This window comes from Oxyura jamaicensis, chromosome 1, assembly GCF_011077185.1.
Source record: "Oxyura jamaicensis isolate SHBP4307 breed ruddy duck chromosome 1, BPBGC_Ojam_1.0, whole genome shotgun sequence".
In the NCBI taxonomy this organism is placed as follows: Eukaryota; Metazoa; Chordata; class Aves; order Anseriformes; family Anatidae; genus Oxyura; species Oxyura jamaicensis.
This window is the reverse complement of record NC_048893.1, coordinates 111,906,029-111,924,983: the sequence shown is the minus strand read 5'-3', so window position 1 is coordinate 111,924,983 and position 18,955 is coordinate 111,906,029. Positions and strand designations below refer to the sequence as shown.

General features: G+C 36.5%; 1 protein-coding gene across 5 annotated transcripts in view; it reads left to right on the top strand.

Annotated features, from left to right (window-relative positions):
* Window positions 1-18,955, top strand: part of DSCAM (DS cell adhesion molecule) — a 478,055-nt gene that overhangs the window by 280,144 nt on the left and 178,956 nt on the right. For all 5 annotated transcript variants that reach the window (XM_035315830.1, XM_035315828.1, XM_035315829.1 and 2 more), the window contains exon 4: window positions 15,264-15,410. In XM_035315830.1, coding sequence (XP_035171721.1) covers window positions 15,264-15,410 — 147 coding nt within the window. The remainder of the gene's footprint in view (window positions 1-15,263; window positions 15,411-18,955) is intronic.

Genomic DNA, 18,955 nt, shown 5'->3' with positions numbered 1-18,955 from the left:
GGGTTTTAAGAAAGCATCATCTGAGTTAAAGACTTTAATATGTTGAAGGCTTCCACTTTAATATGTTATCTCCCTAAAAAAAATAAGTGCAGGTGATGTTTGAAATTGGGTTAATCACACAACTTGCCCATGAATGTTCAGGTATTTGCATTTTCTATTTAAATTGAAAATGACTCTTGGAAATCTTAGTTAAAAGGTATCTCAGAAATTAAATGAGAAAGAGTAGCCTTTTATTGAGTGTTTTTTTTCAAGGCAGGAAGGTATTCATTAGTGAATAGCTATTACTTTTGGTAACGGTCTCTTCCTGACCTTGTTTTTAGATGGCTGCATTTGCATACTAGAATTTAAAAGTAGTTTTTATAGAGACTAGGTAGGCCTACAGAACAGAATCCAAGTCACCCAAGTAAAATCATGTCTCTCCTTCAGTACCTATTATATCATGGGGATAGTCTGCAGGTATGCCTCAGAAGAGCTAGACAGGTAATAGAAAGAATGTAGAACAGTTTCAGCTTTAATACCTCATTTTGAAAGAGTAGGTCAAAGGAAGTCAATGTAACAGGTCGGTCACAATCAGATCCCATCAAACTTCTTACAATTAATTATTCAAGCCTTTCTTTGTGCTCTTGTCAATTTGAACAGAAAAGCTGACAGCTGTTGAGTCTCTATTGAAGACCAGCCTTAAATCATTATTATTGAACTGCTACTTACTAGGCTCTCGGGCCAGTGCTTCTGTCAGAAAGAAGAAAGAAATGAAGCACAGTATATTGACTTTTGGATCTTTTGGATATTATTTATTTAATTTTTTCTCCTATTGTCTGCTGCATTCTTTATTCTGCAAGGTACTGTGCTTTTTGCAGTGGCCCCTTTGCTCCAGAAAGAATGTAAGTCAACAAGGCTCAATTTACAGGGGTTGCATATATGTTACACATTCTTAATGAAAATGCTCTAGGGAGGAGATACCATGTCTTGACTGTGGATGTGGTGTAGAATGCAAATTCTAGGGTCAGTGATGCAAACTCTTGGGGTTCTGCCTAGGAGAATTTGAGTGAAGAAAAATTGACTTTCTCCTGGGAGATAAAGACTGTGAACTATGAAAGTAATAATGCTGACCCAAATAACGGTTGCTCAAAAGATTGAACCAATGCAGAATTTGCTTAGAATAAATGCCATGCAGCTGTCAGATTTTGCTACATTAATTTTCTTTTTATAAGATTCATTTATGGCTGCTCACATCCCTAAGACACTGGCTGCATGAAAGACTATACCCAGATTACAGTTGAATATCAAGAAAAAAGAAGAAAAATAATTTTAGTTCAGAACTTTTTCATCATTACGATTTTGCTGTCTGGGTTTGAAAAACAGGGATAATTATTTTAAAACGTTCTTATCTCAGGGACACTAACATTTTTCAAATGATCATTCAAAATGTCAAGTCCCCAAAACTGCAGTGTGTTTTCTCAATAAAAAGAAGTGCATTGACGCAAATCAAACGTCCCTACATTATATGCCTTTGTCCAAAAGAATATTTTTAGACCTTATGTGTTTAAATCACTGTGCACAAATAAGAACAAATCACAGATGCATCACTTTAAATCCCTTTTAAACTCTGTTCTGATGTCTTAAATGACAAATATGTACTTCACAGGTTTCATAATGTACCTATGTGAATGCGCCTATGTAAAGATGCATTTTATCCACATGAACAAATCTATTAAAAACAGATTAAATGGGTGCATTTGGCCTTTGTTGTTATAGACGTAGTCTTCTGCAGTTGGGCATCTATGTGTCTGCCTTATTACGTGTGTGCTCAACCAGTTGTGCTACACTGAGCATGAGTTAAAAGGATGCAATTTAGATTCAGCACATCTTGGACTGACTGAAGATGGACATTTGCAGGTATTTCTGTCAAGTCAGTCTTGTTTAGGCAACTTTTCTGATGCTTACATGTTCTGGGAATGTGAGAAATATCAATCGTATAAATCTTCATGGATAAATGCTATTAACACGGTCAAGGCCATCTGTATTACTATATGATGCTGACAAGCAAGGCCCGTCTGACTCAACATGTTAATGTCTTTAATGGCAAGTGGAGTTAAAGAAAGAGAATGACTGTTCAAGACGACTGCTTAGGATCCAGACAATACTTGTTCATCTGCTTTGATATTTATCTTCCTTTTTTTTTTTTTTTTTTTTTTTTTTTTTTTTTTTAATACAGTGCTATTCTTCAAAAATCAGTTTCATAAGAACAAATGTTTTGGAAGCTCAGGAAAATCAGAAGAAGGTTTAAGAGAGAGGTTTGCCTGAAACAGTAGTCTGTCAAAAGGCTATATTTTCAAATTAATTTATTTTCACGTCTTTATACAGAATGAAAAACAATGCAAACAAAAACAGTACACTGGGCTTGTAAATTCTATGACAACTGAAATAGTAGAATAGTAGTAATATTTAGCTCAAACGTAGAGTTTTACATATTCAAACTGTGTCCTTATTATGTACGTACAGAAAGTGTTGAATAGTATCTGGCAAGTCTTCAGGCACTGCATGTAAAATGAGAAGTAAGAAAGGATGCTTTTATGCTCAAAGCCCAGGACTGGGATACAGGATTCCCAAATCTGCCACAAACACACAAGATAACATTGGGCATACCAAGTAGTTTTACTGTGCTTCAATTTCCCAATCAATTAAAGAATATGCAAATTATGAAAATTATCTGAGAAATGTGTATGAGCATATTTGCATAATGTTTCTGACACCCGGAAAGACTTTCAAATCCTCAAGTCCTGATTTTCTGAATAGTTCATAAATAAATATAAAGGTAAAAAAAAGTATTTACATATTTACATTTATTCTAAAGGAATTATGTACGTTGTGCTCATAATCTTTTTCTTTATGCTGCCAATCTAAGGTAAATATAAGTATAGAATCAAAGTAATCTTTATAGAGCCCGGAACTACATAGCTTTCCTACTTTTATCTTAAGTATATTTTTGAAATTAAGTTGGACTGAAATAGCACATAAATCTTGAGTTGATGCTCAGCATAAATCACTCTGAATTTAATCCAGGCTGAAAAGTTATGCTTATTGAACCCCTTTTATCATTAAAAAGTTAGTTTGCCAAAGATGTCTGCAAAGAGCCTAACTTGACAAAGCACAGAAAATAAACAGCATGATAAACTTATTAACTTGCATTATAATATAATTCACATTTAAATGTTTTTGATGATAAAAATATTCTAAGAATTCATAAAAATTTGTAATCCACAAGGATGAGGTCTGTGTGCATGCCAGATCCCCATATGCTGATTCAATGCAACCTGGAATCAAATTCTGCAGGAATTATTTGAATTTATTTTGATATAAAATTGGTGGGGGTTTTTGTTTGTTTGTTTTTGTTTTGTTTTGTTTTGTTTGTTTTTCAAAGTTGATTATATGTGTGGCTTATCTTGTATAATACTTAGTCGCTAATTTTCTAATATTTCTTTACATGGTAATTTCATTGGATTAGAGTCAGCAAGAGTCCTTTTGTTTCAGAATACAATATGGAATAGTTTTTACATGTTTCTGCTCCTATTACTGTGATCCTGATGCTGTATCTCTTCTGTTTAAAACACTGCTTCACCAGGGACCCAACAACTATTCTGTATCATTCTATACTGAGGAAAATGTATGGCAGATCCTAAAAGATGAGACTAGCCTGACAGGAGGCTATTTTAAAAATGCAAGCATGTTAAGTGAGCTATAAGTTGAAAGAAGTTAAAAACATAAATGAAATGGATATCTGTACCTTGCCTATGTTGTTTGAAAGGGTAAATCTGTAACAGAATCAGGTTCCTATCATATGCCGTGGCTCAGTATGTTTAGAGGCAAAATCAGCATGCATGAGAGAGGACAAGTTCCAAGAGGAAAAGTAGCATGTAGCTATTAGTAGGTGATTTAAAAATAATAATAATTAATTTTTCAAAGAGCTGTTGCAAAGCAGCTCTATAGACAACATTATCATCGTGTTTAGAAAGGCAGAGATGTATATCATTAATTGTTTTTTTTTTTTCTACCCTTTAAAAATTACTCACTGAATACTGGACTGCTGTCCCCAGGGAACTGGCCAGGACTCTCCAGAGGGAATTCCACTGAGGGTCTCCTATAGTGTATATCTTGAATATTTTTTATCCAAAAGACCCCATAAGTTTCTTTTATCAAATTGAGCAAGAAAGAAAATAACTCCTTCCTAAGTCATTATCCTAAAACCAAATTAACCTGTTTAAGTTTCCCTAATTTTATACTTTCAAAATAAGACATTAGCTGAAAAAAATACTCTAGAATGTACTATATGAGGCTTTGTCTGTTAGTTATTATATTCTCCTTAAATAAATATTCTCAATGCTCAGATATCTTGTGAATTTCTGAACGGAGTTTTTCATGAAGGGAAGTTGGTACTGTTTTTCATAAAACCTTCATAGTTACTTGAAGAATAAATGTGGTTAAACATGTGGGGCCACGGAGCTGCAGCTGCTCTAATTAATGTAGCGTAATATTGATTATTTGCAGTTTGTTAAAATAATTCTGCTGCTGGTGGCACTTGTAATTCTGTGTATGCAAGGGTGTGATTTATTCTGATCATATTGTCTATAACAGTATGTATTCTGCATATGCAATGATTTTGAAGCTATAAACTATTAAGGTGCACGCTTGATGATGGTGACATAAACCAACTGCTGTTCATGCTGGAGGAGATGGAGGTTCTCCCTTTACTTAACAAGCAAGGTCTTGCTTGTGTTTAAACATACATGCAGCTAGAAGGAGAGATGGGTTATGTTTCTTGATGTTGCAGAGAGTAAAGTGCAAGTTTATCTGTGCTAAGCTACTGGTCAGCTGTAGGCCATTTATTTATCTGGGATGCACCAGCAAAAGCCCGAGAGAAGAAATTTTAATCTTCCAGACAACTCTATATATCATGGACAAAGACGAATCCTCTTTAATCAGAGCCCTTAAAGCTAGCTAGTGACTTAAAATTATCAGCTTTCTTTCTAGCTGAAATAAGGAAAGCAGCTTCTACAGCAATATGTGCAAGGACCTAAATCACCTAAAATGTGTTATTAAAGATTATGGCAGTTTTATTTAAAGTCCTGGAGGACTGACAGTTAACAACAGTGGGTAGAGAACTGTAGCTGCTCATGCCTAATATATTCTTAAAAGATTAAGATGGTGAACAATTAAACACAAACATTATGTGATCAGTCACGTTTATGCCATTTAATCATAAAGTAGTAACAATTAACATAACATTGTGTACACGTATACACAGCTCCTGCATCTGTTTATGCTTAAAATAAAAGATTATGTTTATTTTTCCTTTATAAAACTTGAATACTGTATACATAATATAAGTGGAACTGATACTGTCAATTAGCATGAAATATATTTTTGCAGTCTCAGAAACATAGAGCAATAAAATGATCCCCTCTATGGTCTGAAGTGTGTAATCTGTCCAACAATCTGGTTTTAAGAATGGCCATTATCATAGTATCAAAACTTATTCAGAAAATAATAGAGCTGTGCATTAATGCTCAGCTCGTATTTCTTTCCTTGTTCTGTGGTTACAGAAACACAAATGTACTCATATTACTGTTAAATTTAAAGGGGCTAAAGCCAGGAATAGAGATACCAACAGCTTTCAGAACCTGTATAATTTTTGAGCATTGTGTTCAGGCCTCATCTTGTCTGAATTTGAATCCAGCATGGCACCACAACCCTTGTTCCTATGGCAATACTGTAACTGAATCAGCAGATTATCTATCTCAGCTCAGTTTATAAATTCAAAACTGGAGCTTTATTTCTCTATTTTCCTCTCCTCCCTCCCTCCCTCATTCTTTTTGTTAATTGCTTACTTGTTTTCTTTGCTTTCTTTTTACTTTCTCTTTCTCTCTCTCATTTTAATTTTATGCACCTTATGGTTCTGTATGCAAGAATTAGGCAGGTTTGTTGTCTTAGTGTAGTAATGTTGTATGCAAAACTTTAAGGGAAATATGGAAACTATAACTTATTGTACAATCTAAAGTACAACAGACAGTAAACAATCGTGGATTAGAGAAGTAAACACCACAGTATCTATATTTGACTAAATCTATTTTCTTTGGAGAGATGCAGAGAGAGAATGTTCATCCCTAATATTACTGAGAACTATAGATACCAAAATAATAATAATTATTGTATGTTAAATATTTACCTCTTTTAGTTTTTGTACCTTCAATGATTCGACAGAAAATATTTCATGACCTTGCTCGTTTTGTCTCATGCTGATTTAGAAGGATGGTGATGATGGTGAAGTTCGACAGCCTAGACTTTGAGCAGCTCTGACCTCTGCTGGCAGAGGGGCAGGGTGACTGATCAGTAGCTCATTTATTTGCTTCTCCAATGTAGACTGAGCTGCCAACACAACAGAAGTTTCCCGAGGGGAGACCTGACTGAGGTAGAGGAGGTGAGGAGAGTAAAAGGAGTTAAAGAGTGATGGTGTAAGATATATATATATATATATATATATTATTTTTTGAGCTATGAGTTCTATACAAATTTTGGAAAGTTTTTTGGAAAGTTAAGAATCTATGTTACAATTAGAACCACGTGAGCCATAGTGCTGAAAACATTCATGAACACCCTCAACTTTTTGTGGAGAGATAACCTCAGTTACTTTTTACTGAACTCAGAACAGATTAGGTGTCCAGACAGAAGAGGAAATACACCTCATGTGAGACTTCTGGCTTCTTTTATAAATTCTCAAATTTAATTCTGGGAGAGAAAAAAAAAAAAAAAAAAAAAAAAAAAAAAAAAAAAGATGAAAAGGGTTGCTTATAGCTGTGGAACTGAAGAACTCTTCAGACCTACAAGCTAAGTCTAGCGATACAGATGTATTTCAGAGAACTCTGAGGAGTTTGGAGCAACAGCTCACTTGTACCAGCAGCCTCTTTTGCCACTTCCCATGGCTTTTGTGACTATTTCTTTCCTTGTCTCGGGAAAAAATGGGAAGATCAAAGACGTTAATTCCTCATGAGTAACATCTCCCTCTGGTAGTACTTGAGAAACTTTGTCACTGAATTTTTCACCCAGAAAGTGAGTCATGCTCATGGTGGCTTCTCCAGTTAGCTAAATTCAAATCTGTGAGAGACAAGAACTGGACCATGTATTGCAAATAAATATTTGATTCAGCGGGTATGCCTGAAGGGCGGAGGTGGTAACACAAGGGAGGGCTAATTTCAGTGTAATTGATTAAGGAAGATAATTGTCCCTGGGCTGCAGGGCAATGCTATGATTTCCCTTGTCTGTTCTCCTGGAAGTAAGCTGTGGGTTGTGTCTCTGACAGGGAGAGAAGCAGTGGTCAATGCACTCCAAAGGGGCAATAGATAGACCCCAGTGCTGAAGGAAAACAAGGGACCAGAAAAAATCAATTTATCCTCTGTAAGATCTGCTAGTGGGGCCTGTAAGCTTGGCTACATCCACAGAGGGGAAGGCTGTGTTGAGCAGAGAGTAGCCATGTTTTGACCATCTGCACCACCTACTGTGGGCAACATCCCAGGTATCTCTTGTAGGTTGAGAACTTCATATATATATGAGCGGTGCTTGGAAAAGTGAAATCCTTACCTCTTTCCTTCCCTACATTCCTCTCTTTCCTCATCTCACCATTGGCTTGTGTATCAAATGCACTGGCAGGACTGTGACTTCAGGGTACAATTTCAGCATGGCTGCTTCTAGCACATTTTCCTTGCCGAAAGAATCAGATTGTTTTGCTTTGAGAATGATGTTGTAGCAGTACTATAAAACTGAGTTATAGGTTACACTCTGCTTTGGCTCTGCAGGGAGGTTTCTCCCCTTGCGTGCAGAGGTCATGCTAGAAACTTGCTAGCAGAAGCAGTTCTATCCACCAGAGGTGACAAGTACAGCTGATAAAAGTTTATTTGTTCTATATTATCATTTGGCACACGATTAGAACAGCCATCTGTTCCCTTAATTTCTATCAACCCAATTTAGACTGCAATAACAGAATGCCATAAGATGTGTTTCCAACAAAGTGAAAATCAAATATGATTTTTAAAAACATCTTGAGGATAATATGGCCCCTATTTAAAGACTAACAGCGTGCTGAGGGGAAAAAAAAAAAAAAAAGCATTATAAAAGAATAATTAATGTTACAGTTTTAAAATATTCTCATTTTAATACAAGAATATTTTACAGTAATTCTACAGGAAAGTGTTCACATTTTCTTATGAATTATACATGAGAACAATTTCACATAGGAAACCTAAACAGAATTATTTTAACTTATTACTAAGACCTGTAAAATTTTATTTTAATCTCTGATATCATACAGTTTAATGGAAGGCATTAAAACCTTACATAAGAGCAATTTCATAATTGTTAATGTGACCTCTTCTCACTTAAAGAAATTAATACATGATTTACCAATGCAGCTAAACTTTAATGAAGTCACTAGGTTATTCAGAATACTAGTCAGCAGACAGTAAATTTAGGGGTATGCTTCTAAAATGTCACGGGATTTTACCCCCTTGGTTGAGGTTGGTCAAGACTCAATAGGACCCAGTTTCCTTCTGCTTTTCCCTCTTTCTTCTCTTCAGGGTCTTACAAGTTCAAAATATGTACTTTCAAAACAAAGATTTTGATAACAGCTCCAATAAAAACATCCAGTTTCAATTAAGGAATTAAGTTTAGTTAAGGAAACACATGTTGATAAAGTATACGAATGGACCAAGTGTTTGTGTGATGGCAAATAATCTTACGGTTCAATGAGTTATGTAGGGAGATTGGATTGTGTGATAAAGATGTCATGTATGAATATGTAGCTTTTCATACAGACAGTGCTCGTGTCAAGAAAGACTATAGGTTGACTCTATAGAATGGGGGAAATCTATCCTGTAAGTCCAAAAAGGATACCAGAATTTTTTATCAATAACTAAAGCAAATTATCATTGGTAAGAGAACTAGTGCAATTTCTGGATGCATAAACGTATGGAATATTTCTATAAAAGAGAGTGGTGACATTTTGCATTCACTGTTACCAGAACTGTTAATGAAACTATCTGCATGATCCAAACTTTAAAAAGAATTTCAAAAACTTGTTAAGGTGTTGGGCAAAAACTGCAGGAATATTTCAAGATATGAATTATTCACAGTAAATGATTTAGGAAGTTCAATCCATATAACTAATTAAGGAGATATGTGGTTTAAGAGGTAATTTCTTCACATTCTGTAAGTACTTAAATAGAAGATTTCTGACTGCAGAGGAAATCTTTAATGAAGGCACAGTAAGATTTGATAGCTGGGGTCAAAGCCAGATAGACCACAAACAATACTCTAACTTTCAAAAGTGAGAATAATTAACCACTGGAATAATTTACCCAAAGGTATCAAATGCTCTCCACTACAGGAAGTCTTTAATCATGACTAATGTCTTTTTAAAAAGCTGTAGCTTAACTTCCAGATATGGACTTGATGTGGGAATTAATGGGTGAAGCATGAAAGGTGAGAATAAATGACTTTAATAGTTCTTTCTAGTCCTTGGATCTATATATTTTATCAGTCTCTGCAAGACAAAGTTATGTATCAGTGACAGATGAAGCCTTGAAGAAAGAATGACGGGTTCGGTTTACATGTTTTTCCACTAACTTGTTTACATCAATCTACATATCTCAGTAAGCTTATTTGTAAAACTTTCAAATTTTAAATAATAATATGTTACTATGCTTGCCTACTTCACCAAGAGTTGCTAATGTCCTTTGAATTCTTTAAATGAAAGACATACTGAAGATATTGGGCCAGGTCTTTAAAGCCTCCAAGCACTGAAAACTAAAAAAGATGTAAGCTTTCAACATCTCTGAAAATCGGATTATGAAATTATTATAATCAAGTTTTCAAGGCATTAATACAAACACTTCAGAATAATAAATGGGAATTATGAGATATATTTTGACACTCTTCTTTTTAATTGTTGTGAAGGAGGCTTCTCTGTCTTCCTCCCTTGAAGACTGCTAACAGCCAAACAAACAGAAAGCTTCAGCTTATCTGAAAGGATGTTCCATAAAAAAAAAAAAAAAAAAAAAGGCAAAAAAAAAAAAAAGCTTATTTGCTATGTTACATGGATGAGTCAAAAAAAAGAGACTTTGTTACAGCAAAGTAAGAGCAATTAAATTAAATGTACCTCAAGAACAGAACACTCCCCTAGATCAATGGGGTAATAAAAGCTTGTCGATCCCTATCCCAGTGCATTTCTAAACACTTTTTGAAGTACAGAACACAGAGAGCTCAACACTTTAGGTTTGTCACCATTGACAGCCTGTCGGTTTTAATGAAAATGCTCTCCGTTTAGAAGATGACAGAAATTACATGCATTTCCCCTTTTATTTTTCTGTCATCTTTTCTGTCTTGCATTTTTACAGTTGAAGGTGGAATTGGTTATTAAAGCATTACATAAGTATGCAAAATATATTAAGAAGAAGGAAGAAAAGAAAAAGCTTTAGCCCTGCAATTAAATAAAATGTGTCTGTGAGAAATGTATATTGTAGGATAAGATCCGATGTGTGGCAATAACTATTTATTTTTAGTTATCTTTAAAGAGGGAGAGACAAATTCTCTAGATAATGCATTAAATGGAGGTTTTATTATACGATTGCCTGAGTAATTTTGAAGAGGAAGATGATCTAAGCGGTGTTAGATAGCTCAAGTACATTCATAACTTCTCTAGAAAACACAGCAAGATAACATTTAACAATTTCTTGGCTCTGCATAGCTTTCACAAGCCTGTTTTAATAAGTGGCATGTTTTTAATAAATGTACCAGCTCTGCTTGACAGAGATGTAAAACTGCACTTGAGGAAACTTGCTGCCAGGACTGAAGAAGGAAGGCTTCACCAGAAAGTATGAGGCAGTACTATGGGATCTGGAAATAGCCCACAGATCTGTACAGAGTCTTCAGTCTGGCAGTAGCCACTCCTTATGTTTCCCCAGTTTTCATTCCAGTGTAAGTATTAGTGAGAATAATGGGCAGAGTGTTGAGACAGTGAGGAGGTGGGTTTTGGCAGGTTTAAGAAAAGCTATGAATTTCATCCTCTGTGACAGTTACTTCAAGCTTATCCTAAGAAGAGAAACAAATTTAGTTATTAGTGATGGCCTGTGTAGAACATACCTCAAATTTTTGCAAGCTTTAGGAAAACAGAGAATGCAATTAATTTCTAATATTTGCACACATTTGTACAGTCTTCTACTTGCGCCTACTAATGGTCTCCAACAGTGCAAATTTTTGTAGAACTAGAACTATGTATATTTCGCAAGGCTAAAATTGGAGCCCAGGAAAAGAAACTCACACAAAGCCATTGTTCAATGAGCACATTTCTGCCCATCAACTGTTTAGGTTCCAGTTGCCTGACCTAAATGCACAGCCTTTGAAGGTTTACTGGAGGGGCCAGATGGGTCACAGCAATCCTGTTAGCCCCTTAATCTCAGTTGTGTTCCTCGTCCTCTGATGTTACAGCAGCTGAGCAGCTTTTCCACTGACATCCACCCCTGCACTGTCTGATAATGGAGTTACATCCTAGCTTGGAAAGTCTGATCTGAGTCTTGATTGGGCTCCAAAGGACAGGTCTGCATGGTGTGTACAGCCCCTAGTCAGCAGCCCAGCAGCCCTGTGGGCAAACACACATCTGAAGTGGCTGTGCTACCTGAAATACAGAGCTGCATAATGTTCACACAGCTGGAAACAGAAGCAAGAAGAGATTGCTTTTGTCACATACCCATCATTAACCCCAAGTAAAATCCTTAAATGTGATTCCTTTCTTCTGAAGCTGTCATTACATGCTGCCTAAAGACAGGGAGACAGCTAAGGGAGACAACTGTGCCTTAATTACCTTTAGCCCTTGTAACATATATCTTGGCAAAGGTAGATTTGCTTTATGACTATTTCAGTTGGGCAAAATCTGCATGATGCAGGAATTAAACAGCCCAGGGTTTTCACACCAAAATTCTAAATATCCTTTCTCACCTAGAATTATGGATGAATGTAAACCTGGTATAAGGATACAGATGTTGAACACCTATGTTATGAGGAGATAGAATGGAATGGGCTGAGTGATTATGTCTGCATAACTGGGGACTGTGAAGAGGAAAGGAAGAAATATAGGGCATTGTATCTAGGAGTTGTAGTGTGAAAATCAACCAAAATAATAATAATAATAATAAAATCCTCTGGCCATCAGAAAGTACAACCTCTTTGTGAATTGACATGAATCTGCCTCCCTAAAAGGAGGAAGAATTCTCCTCAGCTGTGGCTTTCAAACTGTGCTGTATGTCCAACAGGAGGTAAAGAACAGCCCTATGATTGTTGAGAGATGCACTAGCAGGTTGCCAGAATACTTGCAGATTGGATGTTTTCTGGTTGCTCGTAGCTATTAGTTGCCAGATATTTGTAGAAAATGCACTCACCTTGTTTGGTCAAGCCAAGCTATTTTTTCAGACTAGCAAATAAATATCTTGTAATAACTAGTAATTGAGAAGCTAGGTAAAACGTTTTATCAATTTAACATATTTTTATTAATTGTGTATATTGTTTCATCCAAACATTACAACTAAACATATTGAAATATAAGATGCACAATAGCTTTGCTTTTCTCATGTAGCCTTTACAAGGCCATATGTCAGACACCTGGCTGTGAAATTGTGAAATATTAACTACTTGGGTGCTTTTCCTACTCTGCTCAACTGTACTTGAAACATAAGCTATCCATAAGTAAGCACTTACATTTTCAGGGGCATATGACATCAATGTGGTCTTTGTATCAAAGGGAACCCCCCACGAGGTTGGAATATAGTGTTGTATAGTGTCACTGATAGCTCGTGGCTGAGGAAAGCACACTTGCCTCCCAGTCATCCCTCTTCCCTTGGGTCTTTCCTTGCCCAGCTCTCCCCCTTGACAGCTGAGAGTAGCTCAGCATCTTCTGTGTCTTCATGCTGTGAATTTATTTTGTTAATATATTTCTTATTAATGGCACATGCTGTTAGAATAAAGCAGGTATTTTAGAAGAGTATGTGCAATATGGTATAAGCTTTTCCAAAGGTGTGACCTGACTGCTTCCATATTTATGCCTTGACTTTCAGGAGAATAGGGCTGCAAAGACAAGTAGCATGGTTATTTTATAATTTAGTATGCATACAAGGATGAGAGAGGTGAGCTGAGGTTGTGTTATTCAATATTCTCTGTTCTAAGGGTCAGTCTTGTCCTGTGCTATTATTATTATTATTATTATTATTATTATTATTTTCCACTTCTTTTAGATTGTGATTTAAAGGAGATTGCCCTCTGTAATAATACCATTTCCTTTCTGTCTTTTCTCTGCTGGATTGCTTTCCCACTGACTCATTTTTGAGCAAGCACCTTGACTACACTAATTATTAAAAAGTCATTGCTCAAATGGAGTTCTGAAGAAAAGGAAATATTTCTTACTGCATATTACTGAATATTAGATCATAATGTGTTTCATCTTTGTGTATTCTCTCCCTTAATTTGGGAGACAGATATTTTTTTAAAATACACAGATACAGGTATGCATGTTTCAAAGCTTCCAAATGCTTAGAGGAAAATAGCAAAGACAGTGTTTCTATCTTTCCTTTTTTTTTTTTTTTAAGAAAAAAGTGGTCAGTCTTGTGAGACCTAAGTGTGCAATGCATTCTAACCACATTACTTTCCATTTATTATAATATGGGGAAAGAGTTAGAGTAAACATGTATGGTGTAGGTGTTAGCTTTTTAGTGTCCTTGACCTTAGAACATGCATTTACAACAGAATAGACATACCTGCACAGCTGTCAAATGATCAAAACTGCAAGTGTGTATATATGTGCTGTGACATTTTCTGCACATTCTGGAGTTAATAATAATAAATATGTATTTGAAGAGAATTTCAGATATTTTATATATATTTTATTATTTTTTTCTTAGTGTTCTAGTGTACCTGGCCAACAAATGTCATTTCAGCTTACATTGTTCAATTACTTTCTATATGAATGAACTCCGGGAGAAATGCTGATCCTATACATATCAGTCTCGTTTAGTTTTAAGGAGACTTATTTTTTTACGGGGACTTTGCTGGGCTTTTTCTTCCTGAAATAAACCTGTTTAGAAAAAAAAAAAAAAAAAAAAAAAAAAGTTAAAATAGAATCTTTGGATATGAGTAATAACATATCCTGTGCTTTTATGGTTTATTAAAGCTCTTTCAGACACAGATTCTGTATACCTGCTTACATTTCGGGTTTCTAATCACAGATTGCAATGCTATTAAAAAAAAAAAAAAAAAAAAAAAATCCTGCAGCAGATCAGATACTATATTAACTCATCTTTTGCCAGTAGCTTGGCAGCTTGGCTGTGGAAGTACTGAGCTCCAGAGATCCCAGCCAGTCCTGATGAGGCTGGAGTCCACTAGCCAATGGGAAGCATGGACAAGGTGGTGTGGGACTGCTGCTGACACCCATGCTGTCTAGCTTGCAGCTGGCACAGGTATACACAACTGCACTGGGATGAGCAGTGTGGACGTATCAGCAAGGCTGGTGCTCTTGTTCTTGTGTTGTCTTTTCCCATCACACCTGAAGAAGGCTGTGGAGCAGGGCTGTGCAGCACATGGTTCTTTTGACTGGACAAATATTTGGCCTTTAGCAAATATGTCCTGCATTCTTGGGCTAAAATCTTCCTCTTTTTTTGAGTTTCTCTTGTCTTCCCTGACTCCTTTATTTTTAATTTTTTTTTTTTTTTCTTCTCAGTTTTCTGGTGTATCTGGCCAACAAATGTCATTTCAGCTAATATGGTTTAATTATGCATGTCATCTCACAAAGTCCTTCTAGTGTGCACAACTAGTGAATTACCATATAACTCTATGATGTTAAGTTAAACTAGATTAAATTCTTTACCTTATATTTTATTTCAGATACCTCTTGGATATTTTTTTTGTGATTGCGATGTAGACCACGACACCTTTATTTCTTTCATTCCTCACATTTGCCTTACAGATCCTCACATTTTCCATAAGAAATACATATGTTAATATTTTTATATGCATTTGCAGAGAGCACTTAGTAGACATAATTTACAGCCTCTAGACTCTGGCAACAAAACCTTCAGGACCCTTCAGCCTGCATCCTCCATCCCTCAGTGTGAGCAAGCAGAACACATTAACGACCTGCAGATATTTTAAACACTGCAAATTCTTGTGTCTTTCAGGACCTAGATTTCTCATCACATCCACGGGAGCCTTGTATATTTTAGATGTACAGAATGAAGACGGACTGTACAACTACCGATGTATCACAAGGCACAGATACACTGGAGAAACACGACAAAGCAACAGTGCAAGACTTTTTGTATCAGGTGCTCCCTTATATATATATATATATGTATATATATATGTATATATATAGTGTTGAAATAAATACCGTATATGCCTCTCTCTAGTATGCTGAACTGATATGGCAGGATCTTGATCTTGCATTAATATGCGCCAACAACCAGTTGTATATCAAATAGAAGGCAGAAGTGAGCTTATTGCAGCTCCCTGCTTTAAAATCTGCTTTTTGTTTTGTTTTGTTATTTAATTTTACTACTAGTAGTAGATATTTCCAAAGAGTTGGTAGAGTACACGGCATGTCATTGACATTTAGTACAGCAATTTTTAGTAGGTTTAGCATGCTTTGTAAAAGGACTGTGGATGGGAAAGTAGACATTCACAGTGAGAGTATCTAGTTACCCTAGCTTCCCCTTTGAAATCAAAGGGGAACCATAGACACTTTACAGAGCAGTGTATCTGGCCTACTTCAGCTGCTTCTATTGGGGTGGGATGAATTGCTATATGGTGCCTATTTTTCTTTAATCACAGCAGGAGTTCAGGGTATTTAGCTCACCTGTAGGTATTTCCACTACAGGAGCTTTAGGTCAGCTGAGGTGCATTTCAACTTCCCCCTTTCATTTCAAATGCTCCTTCCCCAGTAAACAGTGTTTTCCACTACTTCCAGAAGGGATCTCTAGCCAGAAAGGGAATGTGACCTGGCAGAGGCCACTAAGGGTGCTGCAGGTAGACTGGAGGGTTAGCAGGTGGCTGTCCATGGGCAAAGCTTAGATCTTGGGCAAATGGTCTTGTGAAGCAGGTAGGAAAATTAGAAGGTAGGTAGGGTATTTTCATTTTTCCTTCACATTGCCAATCATCTATTGATTGTTGTGTGTGTGAAGGATTGCCAGGGTCCTCCAACCTGGCCAAACACATATGGTCAGTATGGTATTGCTCCAGTTCCCCTGTTTTATCTCAGTGAGAGGTGCCAGTTGTAGGTAAGGTGGGGTGAGAAGGAGGAGCAGACCCTGGACCTGGGTTTGCAGCTCTCTCCCAAATCTCTATAAGAATAGCCATCTCCCCTTCCTCTCCCTGCTGGGTGCCTGTAACTGCACCGTGTGTTTGCATGTGTGCAAAACTACAATTGTATTCCTGAATCCACGGTTAACTGACAACAGGCTTTCTCCTCTCTCTCCCTGTGTCCTTGCCTTACAGAAGACGTCCACTATCCCACTGAATGTCCACATTTTCGTTTTTACTGTTAAGTTGCCAAATAATCTTACAGATCCATCAGGGTATGGTGACCTTCATAATCTAACAGTGTGGACATTCTCCTTTTAACCTTGTCCTCTTGTATTTTGCTCTTTTTATCGGGAAAACAAAAACAAACAAAACACAACACGTAGTGATTAAGTCTCAACTCTTTATCCTCTATTGGAGAGCAATAAGGGAGACAGAAGTGGGCACGAGGTCTTGCATTAGTAGTATACTTCTTACCCTCCTCCAATATGATCATTGCTGAAAGATTTGGGAGCCCTTTGAACACAGAAATCAGTACTTAAATATGCTAATGCTAAAAATAGTGTCATTGTTCAAGTTAAAATCACTTACCAGTCAGATCCAGTAGTTTCTTCCTTTGATATCTTTCTCCTGCGGGTAAAACTCTTGCCTCTGCTTTTTCCAGCCAGATGAAGAAATATTTTTTCCTGCACAATAATCTATCTGCTTTGGTCTTATAAGGATAGGCAGGGTCCTATCCTTCTATCTGGCTCCATAATATGGTCTGCTTCCGTATGAAATCATGCTAAGGCTGAGCCAGTGGTAACATAAATAAAATCAAGCTTGTATCTTGGTTACCACAGGAAAATTTGTAGTTATTTCACTGAACAAAAGGGTAAAACTGAAAGCTCTGCCTTGTTCATCTTTCATAACATGCACTCTAAAAAATGTGCCCTGTCTGGACTTCCCTCTTCTATTCTTCTTCCACAGACCAAATCAAAATAGGAAGTTTAACTGTGTATTATATTTGGCTTTTTTAATTCTGTGGGATTGTTCTCTTTTAGATCTATACGGGGCTCTGATTTCCAGTCCTGTTAATCTGAACAAGTGCAGCAATTATGTGTAGTTTGTCTCTTAATGCTTCTCTAACTACTTTTCTTCTTTCATTATTCTTTAGAGAAATATGTTTTAAAATAGTGAGTCCTTCAGGAGCTGATATCAGAGAATCCATTAACATAGTTGTGTTGCACTTGGTTTGATGCACTCTACTCATGAGTGCACTCTGCTTGCATGAGACCTACATTTTTGCCTGCCTTTTACAGCCATAAATATTTTTAGCTTAATTGAGGATGAAAAATGTTGTCATGGATATTGATTATGTTCTCTTGGTCATATTTTAAATAAGAATTAAGTTTCATTATGCTTTGAAAGAGTGAGGAAGGTAATGTGTATATGAGAGAAAATACAAAGGTGAATAATTAGTATGCCTATAATTGAAGCAGAGTTCTAAATTTCATTTGCAGTAGGAACAGTGCTTTGAAATCATGTGACTTTTCAAAATAAAACTGTACCCAAGAACAATAATGTGGTAAAGAATATTTCTATGATGCCCATTATAGTGTACATTTCAAAAAATAATTTTGTCAAGCCATGAGTTCCAGCTCCTAAAATCTTTAACTGTTTTCACCCCCTGACCCTCAAGAAAAATAAATAAATAAAAAGACCACATGATATTGAAAGCGTAATGAATTTCTTGCTCTGTCCTTCAAAGAAGATCCAAAGGTAAATGTTTTAGTATGTGCAACAGTATTTTGCCTCATTTTTTCCCCTGTTGTCCTTGGCAGAAATCATTTGCTGCTGACTGCTGAAGCACAGTAAAATAATAACTCAAAATACTCCACATTACATATTGTAATTGGGGTATTTTACTCTATTGTTTGCCTCATTGGAGGTGATTGCATATGAACCCTGGGATTTCTTTTGTGCTTTTTTCTTTGTATTTGGTTGGTTAGATGTACTGTGTGTAAGAGTTCAAACTAGAAGTCTGGTCCAGGGACATCCCAAAGAGATGTTTTTACCATCCATTTCAGTATATAAGAACAGAATGCAATACATTTGAAATATCTCCTCTATAAGAACCAGTTCAAGGTTTCTCAAGTACAGAACCAAATCTCAGTTCAGCTGTTCTACAGATGGGGATTCAGGTAGGGTTATTCCTGCTCAGGCTCAGTTCAAGAAGGGAAAAGGGGAAGTGGCTTTGACCTGGGACAGACAACCTGGGAACAGGTGGGCTTTTCTTGAAGGGTGAGAAACAGCAGTTACAGAGAGGGGTCATGCTTCCCATCATGGCTACTGACATCATACCCACCTCCTGGGAGAAGCCTGCCTGCCTTCCTGCTCCCTGACTTCTGCTGAGGCAAAGGCTGCTTTGTTTTCACCATCAGTTTGTTATCTGAGATGGTTTCACATTTTCCCTGAGCCTAGCATTGAAGCATGTGTGGTTCTCTACAGCAAAATAGGGGTCTGTCAACACATGGTATTTATTAGTCACATCTTTTCCTTGCTTTAGTTCCTTCCCTGGTATCCCCCTGTC